This window comes from Labeo rohita, chromosome 3 (assembly GCF_022985175.1).
Source record: "Labeo rohita strain BAU-BD-2019 chromosome 3, IGBB_LRoh.1.0, whole genome shotgun sequence".
NCBI lineage: Eukaryota > Metazoa > Chordata > Actinopteri > Cypriniformes > Cyprinidae > Labeo > Labeo rohita.
Genome location: NC_066871.1, coordinates 38,036,392 through 38,048,158, shown reverse-complemented (window position 1 = coordinate 38,048,158; position 11,767 = coordinate 38,036,392). Strand labels below are relative to the sequence as shown.

The following is an 11,767-nucleotide window of genomic DNA, read 5'->3' as shown; positions in this document are numbered from 1 at the left end:
CTGGCTACTGGTTGCAGCTTACTTTAAGTTCAAGACACTGAACATTTGAGTAAACGTAAACGTAACTTGCCTGTATACAATAGTTCCCTCAGCACCATGACCAAGTACATCTCTTGGGTTGAAAGTGATGTTTCCAATTCTGACTATGTTGGATTCTTCCTCTGAAATTAAAAATATGAAAACAGAAGTCAACCAATAGGCAAATTTGAAAAATGAGATTAAATGGCAATGCATTTCTGGAATTATCATTTTGCTGAGAGCCCTAACCTGCATCCTCGTGCTCATTAGCTGAATGTCCCATCTCAGACTGGGACATGTTGGAATGGTTGGATGCTCGTGGGGTGATGTTGGGACTGCTGTGGGTGGAGCTCTCAGAGCGGGTACGGGCTGCCTCTAGGAAGTCAGTGTCAGGAGGCAGATCAGTGGGTGGCTGGAAAATGAGCTGCTGCCGCTGCAGGAGCTGCAGCTTTTCCTCCATCTTCTGCTGAAACTGCTGGTGTTGCAACTGCTGCTGCTTGTGGACACTCTGACCAGAACACAACACACCATAATACTCTCAGAGCTGACCAAACAGAAGCTTCTCTACCAATAACCATGATCATTTAACAAAAAACTAAGTGATGACATGGTAAAGATCTTTTCTGTCCTGTCTTTCCTTCACATTTGTTCCTTCTCCCCCACTTCTTTCCCTTAACCCAGTGTTTCCTAAACTTTTTCTGTCATTCCCCACTTTGGAGGTATGGAAGGGTTGTAAGCCCCACCTGTCCCAAATCATCCCCAACAAAATTGTAATAAACTGGGCTTTAAGTTTAACTGTTCAAATTTATTGAAATAACATTACATTTTAAAACCGTAACTTCATATAACAGCATTAAAATCTTTCACACATGGAACCTAAATAAAACATCTAATAAAAGTACAAATATATTATCACTTTGCATGAAATAACATTTTGTTCAAACATATATAACTATAATAATAATGCATTTATGTTTGCATTTTACCTCTGATAAACTCAATTTAGAAACAAAGAAAATAAAAGTGTTGTGTTTTCTTTATATTTTATATATTATATTACTTTATTATTTATTTTTTTTTTTACTATTTTAGTGGCTGCAATGAGCCTGTTTTGTAGCACACATGTTTTCAAAACGAGGTTGAAGGCTTGATACTGCCACTCTCAAGTCATGCTCAATTCTAAGATGAGATCTGTATTTTGTTTTCAGTGAAGCAACAGTTGAAAATCCGATCTCGCAAAGGTAGGATGTAGCAAAAAGAAGAATGGCCAGACTCCTCTGCCCAATGAGTGGATACTCTTTCTCCACTCCAAGCCAGAATTCACTCAGTGTCTGAGCTGGAAACCTCAGCCTAAAAGTGGAGTCACTCGTCATCTCAAGTATTGGTCCTCTTCTGCAGAGCTGAAATCTGCAGGTGCTGCAGATAGAATGAGTTTGACAGCAATATATTAAACAGTATATTATAAATAAGTGTACAATATATAACTATAATAAAAAGTCATAATTAAAAACAACAAAAAAAAAAAAGTAAATAAAACTCAAATACAAACCTGGTGTATTAAATGGATCGATAATCCAGTCATACTGCATGCTGTTGTTTGGAAAGTATTTTTGAAACAATTGTGTCAATGTAGAGATGTGCAGTTTGATACAAGGGATCACTGTGGTGGCTCCGGAGGTACTGGTTTCAGAAATTTCATGCAGATTCTCAAAGGCAGCAGTATTTCCTTCATCAAGGTGCCTGCCCCATACATCAAGCTTTCGGATAAATGCAGTGATCTTGTCTGCTAGGTGAGGTAGGTGCTTGTCTTTGCCTTGAAGCTGAAGATTTAATTCGTTTAGCTTTCCAAATAGATCGCTAAGATAGGCCAGTTTCATTAGAAATTGTTCATCCCTGAACTTGCCTGAAATGTCATACACACGTTCCGCTTCCAAGAAAGCCAGAATCTCCGCTCTAAGCTCAAAAACTCGCGACAACACTTTGCCACGGGACAGCCACCTTGCATCGCTGTGAAATAACACGGCTGTATGATCAGCTCCCATCTCTTCACAAAGTGCGGAGAACAGTCGCGCTTTCAGGGGCCGGGTTTTGATGAAATTGACTGCGCTCACAACGACAGTCAAGACGTCGTTAAGTTCGGGGCTGAGATGCTTTGATGCCAGAGCTTCCCTGTGAAACACAGTGTGTCCATTGCGCTTCTGGGGCGACCCTTTTTATAAGTGCTTGCAGTCCTTTTCTTTTTCCTGCCATCGTCTGAGCACCGTCAGAACAAAAGCCTATACAGTTTTCCCATTTCAGACCATGTTCTGTGAGATAACTGTCAAGAATCTTAAAGAGTTCATCAGCCGTCGCCCTGGTTTGGACATACTTGCAAAACAGCAAATCCTCTCTCAGTGACTCAGAGCATACAAAACGGACATATGAAATAAACAAACAATCTTGATTGCTGACAGTAGCCTCGTCTACTTGCAGTGCAAATCGTGTGTCTCTTAGTTTTTCCACGAGTTGGTCCTCGAGATCATTTGAAATGTCGCATATACGTTTTGCAACGGTATCGTTTGACAGGGGTATAGTTTTCAATTTGGCAGCACTCGTCTCATCCAGCATAACTGACACCATGTCAAGAGCAGCGGGGAGAATGAGCTGCTCAGCTATCGTGTGTGGTTTCTTGCAATGGGCAATCCTGTACGCAACTTTGAAAGAAGCCATCTGTGCATTTTTATTAACTGAGGTAGATTTTACCATTCGACTTTCCTGTTGACGATATTCCGAGAGTTTTCTTTGGAAGAAGTCAAGCGGTTTATTCATGTGTTTGGGATGTTTTGTCTCTAAATGCTGTCTTAATTTGTTGGGTCTCATGCTGTCTGCAGCTAAAGTTTTGAGACACAGAACACATACAGGTCTCTCATCTGCCCCCACCACACCAGCTGTAAATCCAAGAGCAAGATATGCCTCATCATATTTTCTTTTTGGTTGGCCTTTTTGATGATTAGGTCTACTGTCTGTCTTGGTTTTCTCTGCCGGCGCCGAATCTCCAGTTTTCTTTTCGTTCCGCGTAACAAACCTATCCATTTTAATTATACCTGCAACTGTGTACCGCCTCTCCACATTTAATCATTCCGCTTCAATTACTCCGACGTAAAATCACTGTCGTAAAGTACTGTGGTTCCACGTGACATTTTCAGTGCCATTCGTTCGCTGATGTTGTTTTAATTTAGAATTACGTTTAAATGTGTCTTTGTTTTGTTTTGGGTGTATGGTAATTAAATAAATGAATTAATAAATTTAATAACACAAATAAAAAAAAAATAAATGAATAAACAAAAAAGTCCCCCTGTATTTCGCGCCCCACTTGTCACGTCTCTGTTCCCCACCAGAGGGGCGCGCCCCACACTTTAAGAAACACTGCCTTAACCCATCCTTCCCTTCACTTAATTCACTCAATATAGTTGTACGTTTTATGTACAATAATAATAATAATAATAATAATAATAATAATAAATATAGATGCAAGCAGCGATGACGGGCCCTTGCCGCCAGTGCATCCGCAACCCTGGTGCCATCAGAAAAACGGTGCCCAGCGGGCACATGCATTAACAGTATCCCTGTACCAGTTTGGATTGAAGTGTCACAGCAATTAAAGGGTTAAAATCAAAATGCTTTTAAGTCATTCTGACACAATGAGGATGAGATAGGATTAGAATTGAAAAGATTCCTTATCCTATGAGGTCATCTTGTGTTCATCCTTGGTATTACAGTCTTCATCAGCTAGTTTACAAGTGTGATATTTCAAATGTTTTTGCAGCCTCTGAAAACGTGATAAACACATTTCCTTAGAATGACTTGTTTTTCATATGTAAAAAGTTGTGAAGAGTTAGGATAATGCACTTTAAAGGCACTCTGTCTCTCTCAGTCTCTCTCTCTCTCTCTCTCTCACACACACACACACACAGCCACTCAGCTACCCCCAATCACACTTACACACACACATACACAGACTTAAGCCCATCCCCCGACACAGAGTTAGAGTGAGAGCAGATGTTTAATAGTTTTTTAATTTTCTATTTTTTGTTGATTATTTTATATCGATGGAACTAAGCATTTATTTCTCAGAATGATTAGTTCTACGTATGAATTTTTTTTAAAAGTGTTTGGATGCTGCATTTTAATATTACGGTTATGTTTTTTCTGCTAATTTAAAAACAATCACTATAAATCAACCGTTCAAGATATTCCAAATCCGCTCGCAATTTAACATCTTCAGTATGTTGGCATCATGTTGACAAAGTTTGGTGTGGACTACTTATTCCTGCTTGGAGGAGTATTAATTTGTTTATAGCCTGATTTTTCCAAAAATCCTCATTCAAATCAAAATAGCAGACTTCCAGTTGGTTGCAGCTAATGGGTGTAAATTAGAAAGTTATCTGGCTTAATGAGACCAATATACATACCAATGTTGGTGTCTGTAGCTAAAACTAACCCCCCAACTTTTGGCAAAAGGTGGCGCTATAGAGCGCCTCCTCCACGCCCATTTATGAGCCTTTGCTAGTGTCTAACTATCATTAATACTGATGTTTGTGTTGAGTTTCATGAAAATCTAAGCTTATTAAGTGGCCCAAAAAAACAGGAAACAAATGTTAAAGTTTGACACATTGCCATGGCAACAGCATTTAATGTATCCACGATCCCTTTACAGATTGTCATCGGCCGTGTTTTGACATTATTCTGATGAAGTCTGAAGCAAATTGAGTAAAATTAAGAGGCTGATTTAAAAGCATTTTGAAAACGACACACTACCTGCTGCCAGTTGGTGGCGCTATAACTTTGTCTCCTGATAGTCACATCTATGTGATTGGCATCACAGAATGAACAAACTCCTGAAGTTTCATCAGAATCAGAAAATGTGTGCAGTAGTTCTTAGCCATTTCCTGTTTCTCATTTCTTGCCATAATTTCGTCGCCTCGCCACGGCCAAACCGTTCGAGATATCAAAAATCCCCTCACAATTTTTCATCCCCAATGTCTTGAGATCAGGTTGACCGAGTTTGGTGGCAATTGGGTAAAAAACCTAGGACTAGTATATCAAATTCCAGAGCATGCGTTTTTGACAAAATCCAGAATAACCAACTTCCTGTTGGGATTAGCTAATGACATAGAGTGTGAAAGTTGTTCAACTTGATGAGTTCTATATGTGTACTGAGTTTCATTTGTGTAAGTGCAAGTTTGTGTGATATATGACCCTCCAAATTCCAGGGGGCGCTGTAGAGTCCCCATGCCACGTCCATGTACCAGTTTCTGCCCGGCCCTAATGGCCACAGATTCCAAGGTGTGTGCCAATTTTCAAGAGTTTTTGAGCATATTAAGGGCCTCAAAACCCCCCCAAAACCTTGACAAAAAATAATAATAATAATAATAAGAAGAAGAAGAATAACAAAAAATCCTAAGGAAAACAATAGGGCCTTCGCCCTTTTAGGGCTCGGGCCCTAATAATAAAAAATCCTAAGAAAAACAATAGGGCTCTCGCCCCTTTCAGGGCTCGGGCCCTAATAATAATAATAATAATAAACGGAGCAATTCCAAGAGGGTCCTCGCACCACCGGTGCTCGGGCCCTAATACGGAGTCCCCAATAGGGTCCTCGCACTGCAGTGCTCGGGCCCTAATAATAATAAACAGAGCAATTCCAATAGGGTCCTCGCACTGCAGTGCTCGGGCCCTAAATAAACAGAGCAATTCCAATAGGGTCCTCGCACTGCAGTGCTCGGGCCCTAATAATAATAAATGGAGCAATTCCAATAGGGTCCTCGCACCACCGGTGCTCGGGCCCTAATAATAATAATAATAATAATAATAAACAGAGCAATTCCAATAGGGTCCTCGCACCACCGGTGCTCGGGCCCTAATAATAATAATAAAAAATCCTAAGGAAAACAATAGGGCCTTCGCTCTTTTAGGGCTCGGGCCCTAATAATAAAAAATCCTAAGAAAAACAATAGGGCTCTCGCCCCTTTCAGGGCTCGGGCCCTAATAATTCCTTACATTTATATAGTGCTTTTCTGGGCACTTTACATAGAAGGGGGAATCTCCTCAGCCACCGCCAGTCCGCACCATCCACCTGGATGATGCGACAGCAGCCATATTGCGCCAGAACGCCCACCACACACCAGCTTATTGGTGGGGAGGAGATGTGAGTGATGAAGCCAAACAGAATATGGGGATGATTAGGAGGCCATGATGGTCAGAGGCCAATGGGCAAATTTGGCCAGAATGCCGGGGTTACACCCCTACTCTTTTTCAAACGACATCCTGGGATTTTTAATGACCACAGAGAGTCAGGACCTCGGTTAAACATCTCATCCAAAGAACTGTGCTCTTTGACAGTATAGTGTCCCTGTCACTACATTGGAGCATTAGGACCCACACAGACCACAGGGTGAGCACTCCCTTCTGGCCTCACTAACACCTCTTTCAGCAGCAACCTAGTTTTCCCAGTAGGTCTCCCATCCAGGTACTGACAAGGCTCAACCCTGCTTAGCTTCAGTGGGCAACCAGTCTTGGGCTGCAGGGTAATATGGCTGCTTGATATAATGTTGTATTTGAATTCAAGTTATTTTCATGTTTGGAATCATCTGAAGTGTTTCAGTGTGACTGGTACAATGCACAACTGGTATCCCCACAGAAGACTACTAAAAAGTAATGATGATTTGACAAGAATATTTTGCCTACTTTAGAGGGTGTACTTCCTTCATGCAAATGACACTTTTCACCCCAAAACATAAATGCAGTGGTTAGTTCATAGTTTATTTCAATACAGCTAGCAAAAGGTTCCTGGTGATTCTGTAGCCAGAAATGCCAGATATTTTCAAAATGATTATGTAACTTGCATGACACATGTTTACCTAACTAATAATAAATAAATAAATAAATAAATAAAAATGTGTTTTTATTTTGACTTTTTCTAAGATAAATGACTAAGTGCATGAACATGATCCATCTAAAAACTAGAAACTGCATTTGTATGGAGCATAAGTCAAGTCATGGATTTTAGATTTTTCACTAACTGCTTGACTATCTTAACTGTAGGGAGCTAGATAAAAAAATATTATTTGAAATATTGTCAATATTGTCATATGGGTCATAAGCTGCATTGTTTTTTTTGTTTTTTTACATTTTCCTACGGTTTCTTTAGGTGTGCTTATAATATTAGTAGTTTTTTTTTTTAAAATCAACGTTGTTAGAATTTAAAAATAAAAAGCTATTTTCTACTCTAATAAAGGGAGTAATGCTACTTTGAAGGGAGTGTTTTTCGCTTGTTCTCTGTATAAAATTCACAACTGAAATGTGAAGTTGACTGGTTCGTTAGTGGCTCGATTTAATGACGCACAAACAGAAATACATTTTTTGCAACAGAGCATCTAACCGTCCTTATGAATCTATTGCTGGACCTTCACTTTTTTTTGCACATTTTTTTGTTACATTATTACTGTAATGACACTTCCTACTGGAATTTTTTGTAATCAAGATAACTATGATTTGTTGCAGCTCTCAAATAAATAAATTGATTCTGCACAACACACAATATTACTTCATCATGACATGGTACTGATGGGCTGTTGGCAAGATAATTTAGCATTTAGTTAGTCTAAGCATTTAGCTTGGAAAATCATTCCAGTCTTAAGAGTGATGGCAAGGGGTAAAACTCACCTCAATGAACAAATTTAGATTTGTTTACCTTGGGATAGGTGATGATGAAGGCCACCCAGCCGGCCAGAAGGAAAGTGCAGAAGATGATGGTGGCCATGTCCTTCAGCATGGAGTCCACTGGAGTCTCCACACGTGGGACACGGCCAGTTTTCTCCTGCAGGGATGACACTGGTGGAGGCAGAGGACTGTTGTCTTCCATTCCACTCTCATTTACTTTCTGGAACAAAGCAGAACACACTTTGATATGACAATAAGGCCAAATGCAGATAAACAATAAAATTCAACTAATGAAAAAAAGGTAAGACCTGTACAACATGATAAGTGTAATTGTACTTATGAAAAAAAATAGTATAGCATTTTTTTAGGTCCATCTTACATGGTTTAGGTTTTACAGTCAAGCAAGTGCTACAATATTGACATTTTGGTTTCTTCACCTTTTACTAAAAATTCAAGGGTTAGTCGGATACTTTATCAATGATGTCATTTTGAATTCACACACCAATGTGTGAAGCAATACAAAAACTTGATGCCAGCCTCTCAACATTCCCTGCACATTTTCAGCCCTAATCCTAACTACATACATTCTCCCAAAGTAAAAAAAAAAATGTACAATGTACACCTGTTTAACACTTTTTAACACCTGTGCTTGATTTTGTAGAGATAAGTTGAGCAATACTCCCCATCAGTGCTTGAAGTGGAGAGAAAAAAAAAACAAAAAAAAAGTGCCAGTACTCCACACCCCATCAGCATGACTCATTGACTCTGCGTACGCTAAAATACCGTATTGGTGCGTACCTGCCCACTTCAAGCACTGCTACTCATTAAAGATCAGGGCATTGAAGGAGGTCATTCTTTAGGAGCATTTGACAATAATATACCTAAAATTATGGATGACATATTAAGTACTAGAATATTAGACGTTTGTTGAATATGATTAAGGGTGTACTCATTTCTGCAACCCTTCATTTATTTTTATTTTTTAAAAAAAAAAAAAAAAAAAAAAAAAAAAAAAAAAAAAAAAAAAAAAATCTCAAAACAGGCTCTAATCTCAATAAGGCTATGAAGCTAATTTCTTGAATGATGACGCTATATGGAACATTTTCACAGTTCCACAGCTCTGGCCAGATTTACTTACATGTCACTTGCGAAAACACTTTTGATACACTTTGAAATGCTGTGAAAGCAAACCAAACAAAGAAGAAAATGCAACATTGTAACACTTTAAGTCCCTGTTTCACAAAAAAGATACAGATAGATTGTATCATTACAATGGCCCCTGTCAAATGGTTGAATATAGTATGCAGCAAGTGAACAGCTCTTTCTTAAATTTCATGTGTTTAAAGCAGAAAAAATAGGCAAGGGAAAAGATCTGAGTGACTCTGAAAAGAGCCAAAAAGTGATGGCTAGATTAACTGGTAAGTGGCCTCTATCAGCAGAACAATGCACTCTGCCACAGTGCAAAAATTGTTGAGGAATGGTTTCAGGAACATGACAAAGTGTTCAAGGTGTGGCCTTGGCCTCCAAATTCCCCAGATCTCAATTCAACTGAGCATCTGTGGGATGTGCTGGACCAACAAATTCCATCCATGGAGGCCCAACCTAACAATCTGCAGAAATTAGAGGATCTGCTGCTAAAGTCTTGGTGCCAGAAACCACAGGACGCATTAAGAAATCTTGCTGAGGCTATGCCTCAATGCATTATAGCTGTTTTAGCAGCACAGGGGGGACCTATACAACATCTGGCAGGTGGTTTTAATGTTTTTATTGATCACTGTATGTCCACGTGGTATCATGCCTATTCACAAGTTCTTTTTAATTAAACCATCACAGACATATGGCTCCTTTCTCTTCTAAAACCTCATTGTGAGGTAAGTGAAAACCACTTATTTGGTGATCTGACTTTTGACATTGGTATTATTTACTATCTTCTCCATGGTTTTACACGTACCAAACTTTTTATAGCTATTACATAAGTAAGTTAACACATTCAGTAGCGCTGCAGTCAGGTGTCATGTGTGGATAAGTTTTTCACCTCTTCCATGGTCTTCTCTGTGGCAGGAGGAATGACGTTGATATGCTGACGAGGAATGCTCTCTGGAAATTTCTCCAAAATTTTAGTATGAGCATCAGGCGGTGTCTCGTGGTGACCTGCACAAGAGAAACACTACTGCTGAAGCAAAGTGTTCATTTCTTATTAAAAGTGAGGCAACATACTGTAGTGGGTTAACAATGACAATTACGCAATAATTAGGAACATAAATTTTATATTTTCAGCAAACAGATCACTCGCAATTCACAACTTTCTACAATACCACATTTCTCTAAAAAGGCACGTTGTGACTTTATCACTAACATTTGTTTGGTGTCTTAAAGCTGGGAATGGAGTGGAGACATTTTAGAACTGCTATAAGAATGTCTCCACTAGTGGGCAAGAGTGGCTCATATTTGCATGATTCCCACAGCTCTGATTACAGGTATTTGAGTGTGCAGTAAGCGGTACCTATCAGTAGCAGTGAATTCCTCATGAAGTTGATGCGGTTTCTCTCTTTCAGTGCTGCACTGAACTTCACTGTAGTACTGGGAGTGATCACACACTCTTGATCATCTTCCATGCTTGACTCCTGGTTATTGGGGCCCTCCAGCATGGGAAAAGTTCTGCCACGAGGCTGAAATACACACATGTGCACACACTTGGTCATGAGCATGCATGCACTTAAACAGCAATCCATCCTTTCCCATACAGTGCTGGGTGCTAATAAAAATAAAAAACATTTTACTGCAGCCCTGTAAATATTTTTAAGTCAGATGTGGGATACTCTGACTTTATCTCCAACTTAAAAACACGAAGACATTGCATAACAATCTGAAAATTATATTCTTTTAAAGTCCATGATTAAGAAAAAGAAAAATTCATGTACATGGTTTTGAACACCATTTATGCCATTTTCAAAAGAAAAGTTTTTACTCCAATTATGATTAATTATTAAAAATTGTAATTAATTTGTAAAAAATGTTTGTATTATTTTGTAGCCTTTTTAGGAATGTCAATCAGTATTTGATAGGCAAAACAAAATTATGAAAATACAAGGCAACCTTCCAGCGCCTGATCAATCGGGCTGTGCATCTCGATGACGTGATTATTTATAGTGAGACTTGGAAGTTGGAAAGTACATTTATGTTGTATACATGCTCTTCTCACATGCTTGGTAGAGGCCAATCTTATAGTGGATCTGGCTAAGTGTGAGTTTGCCAGAGCCACTCTAATTTATTTGGGGAAAGCTAATTGGGCAGGGCCAGGTGAGTCCGGTATGCACAAAGGCTGATCTAACCACATAGTTCTATAAAAGTATGAGGAAAAATATTTTAAGGTTTTCAACATCACTCACCACAACTGTAACTCCATCATGCACCAAGGAAGGAGATGCATACAGGCCACTGGAGTGTTTACCAACATACAATGTGGACCTGTCAGAATACCAGCCAGAAAAAGCAAATTATTCATATTTTCTTTTCCAAAGTTACATACTTTGACTGTAAACATCCAGTCACAGAACTTCTAATTTTTATACAAAGGCTAATTTTGTACCCAAAAGACTTTCTGGATGAATAAAGACAACTACACTCCAACAAAGAGATCTAAAGTAATGGGTGGAATTTGATCTCACCCCAGTTAATGAAATTCATAAAGTAATGAGCATAACTACGTACCACTCTTTTTTTTCCTGGTACAAATACAAATACTGCAACCTTGAGATACTGATGCCAATCTGATACCAGTGTCTTTTTTTGATCAGTTTAGAAAGGTTTAACAAACATACAAGCTTCATTTCTTTTCAACTCTCCAGAATGTCTTGGCCCATGCACTTTCAATGTAAGTGCAAGACTGTATGCACAATTTTTGTTTTTGCAAACTGAGGAATGAGTCAGAATTATTTTATGTACTAGAAACACATATCTTGCACATAGAGCTAATCTTTAATTAAACTTGGAAAATTAACAAAAGTCACAGCAAACAGCCTCTATAATGAAAAATATGTTAGAGTATTGC

General features: G+C 38.9%; 2 protein-coding genes across 2 annotated transcripts in view; both read right to left on the bottom strand.

Annotated features, from left to right (window-relative positions):
* ern1 (endoplasmic reticulum to nucleus signaling 1) overlaps nt 1-11,767 on the bottom strand; it is a 39,024-nt gene that overhangs the window by 5,639 nt on the left and 21,618 nt on the right. The window contains exons 9-14 of the mRNA XM_051106588.1: nt 11,106-11,184; nt 10,220-10,385; nt 9,752-9,867; nt 7,748-7,936; nt 268-526; nt 71-161 (exon numbers count right to left, since the gene is read on the bottom strand). Of these exons, the coding sequence (XP_050962545.1) occupies nt 71-161; nt 268-526; nt 7,748-7,936; nt 9,752-9,867; nt 10,220-10,385; nt 11,106-11,184 (900 nt within the window). The remainder of the gene's footprint in view (nt 1-70; nt 162-267; nt 527-7,747; nt 7,937-9,751; nt 9,868-10,219; nt 10,386-11,105; nt 11,185-11,767) is intronic.
* LOC127163414 (zinc finger BED domain-containing protein 5-like) lies at nt 533-5,387 on the bottom strand. The gene is made up of 2 exons (XM_051106648.1): nt 1,568-5,387; nt 533-1,434 (listed from the first exon to the last, which is right to left on the bottom strand). Exon 1 carries the CDS (start codon nt 3,088-3,090, stop codon nt 2,149-2,151), a length of 942 nt encoding a protein of 313 aa, XP_050962605.1. The 5' UTR covers nt 3,091-5,387; the 3' UTR covers nt 533-1,434; nt 1,568-2,148.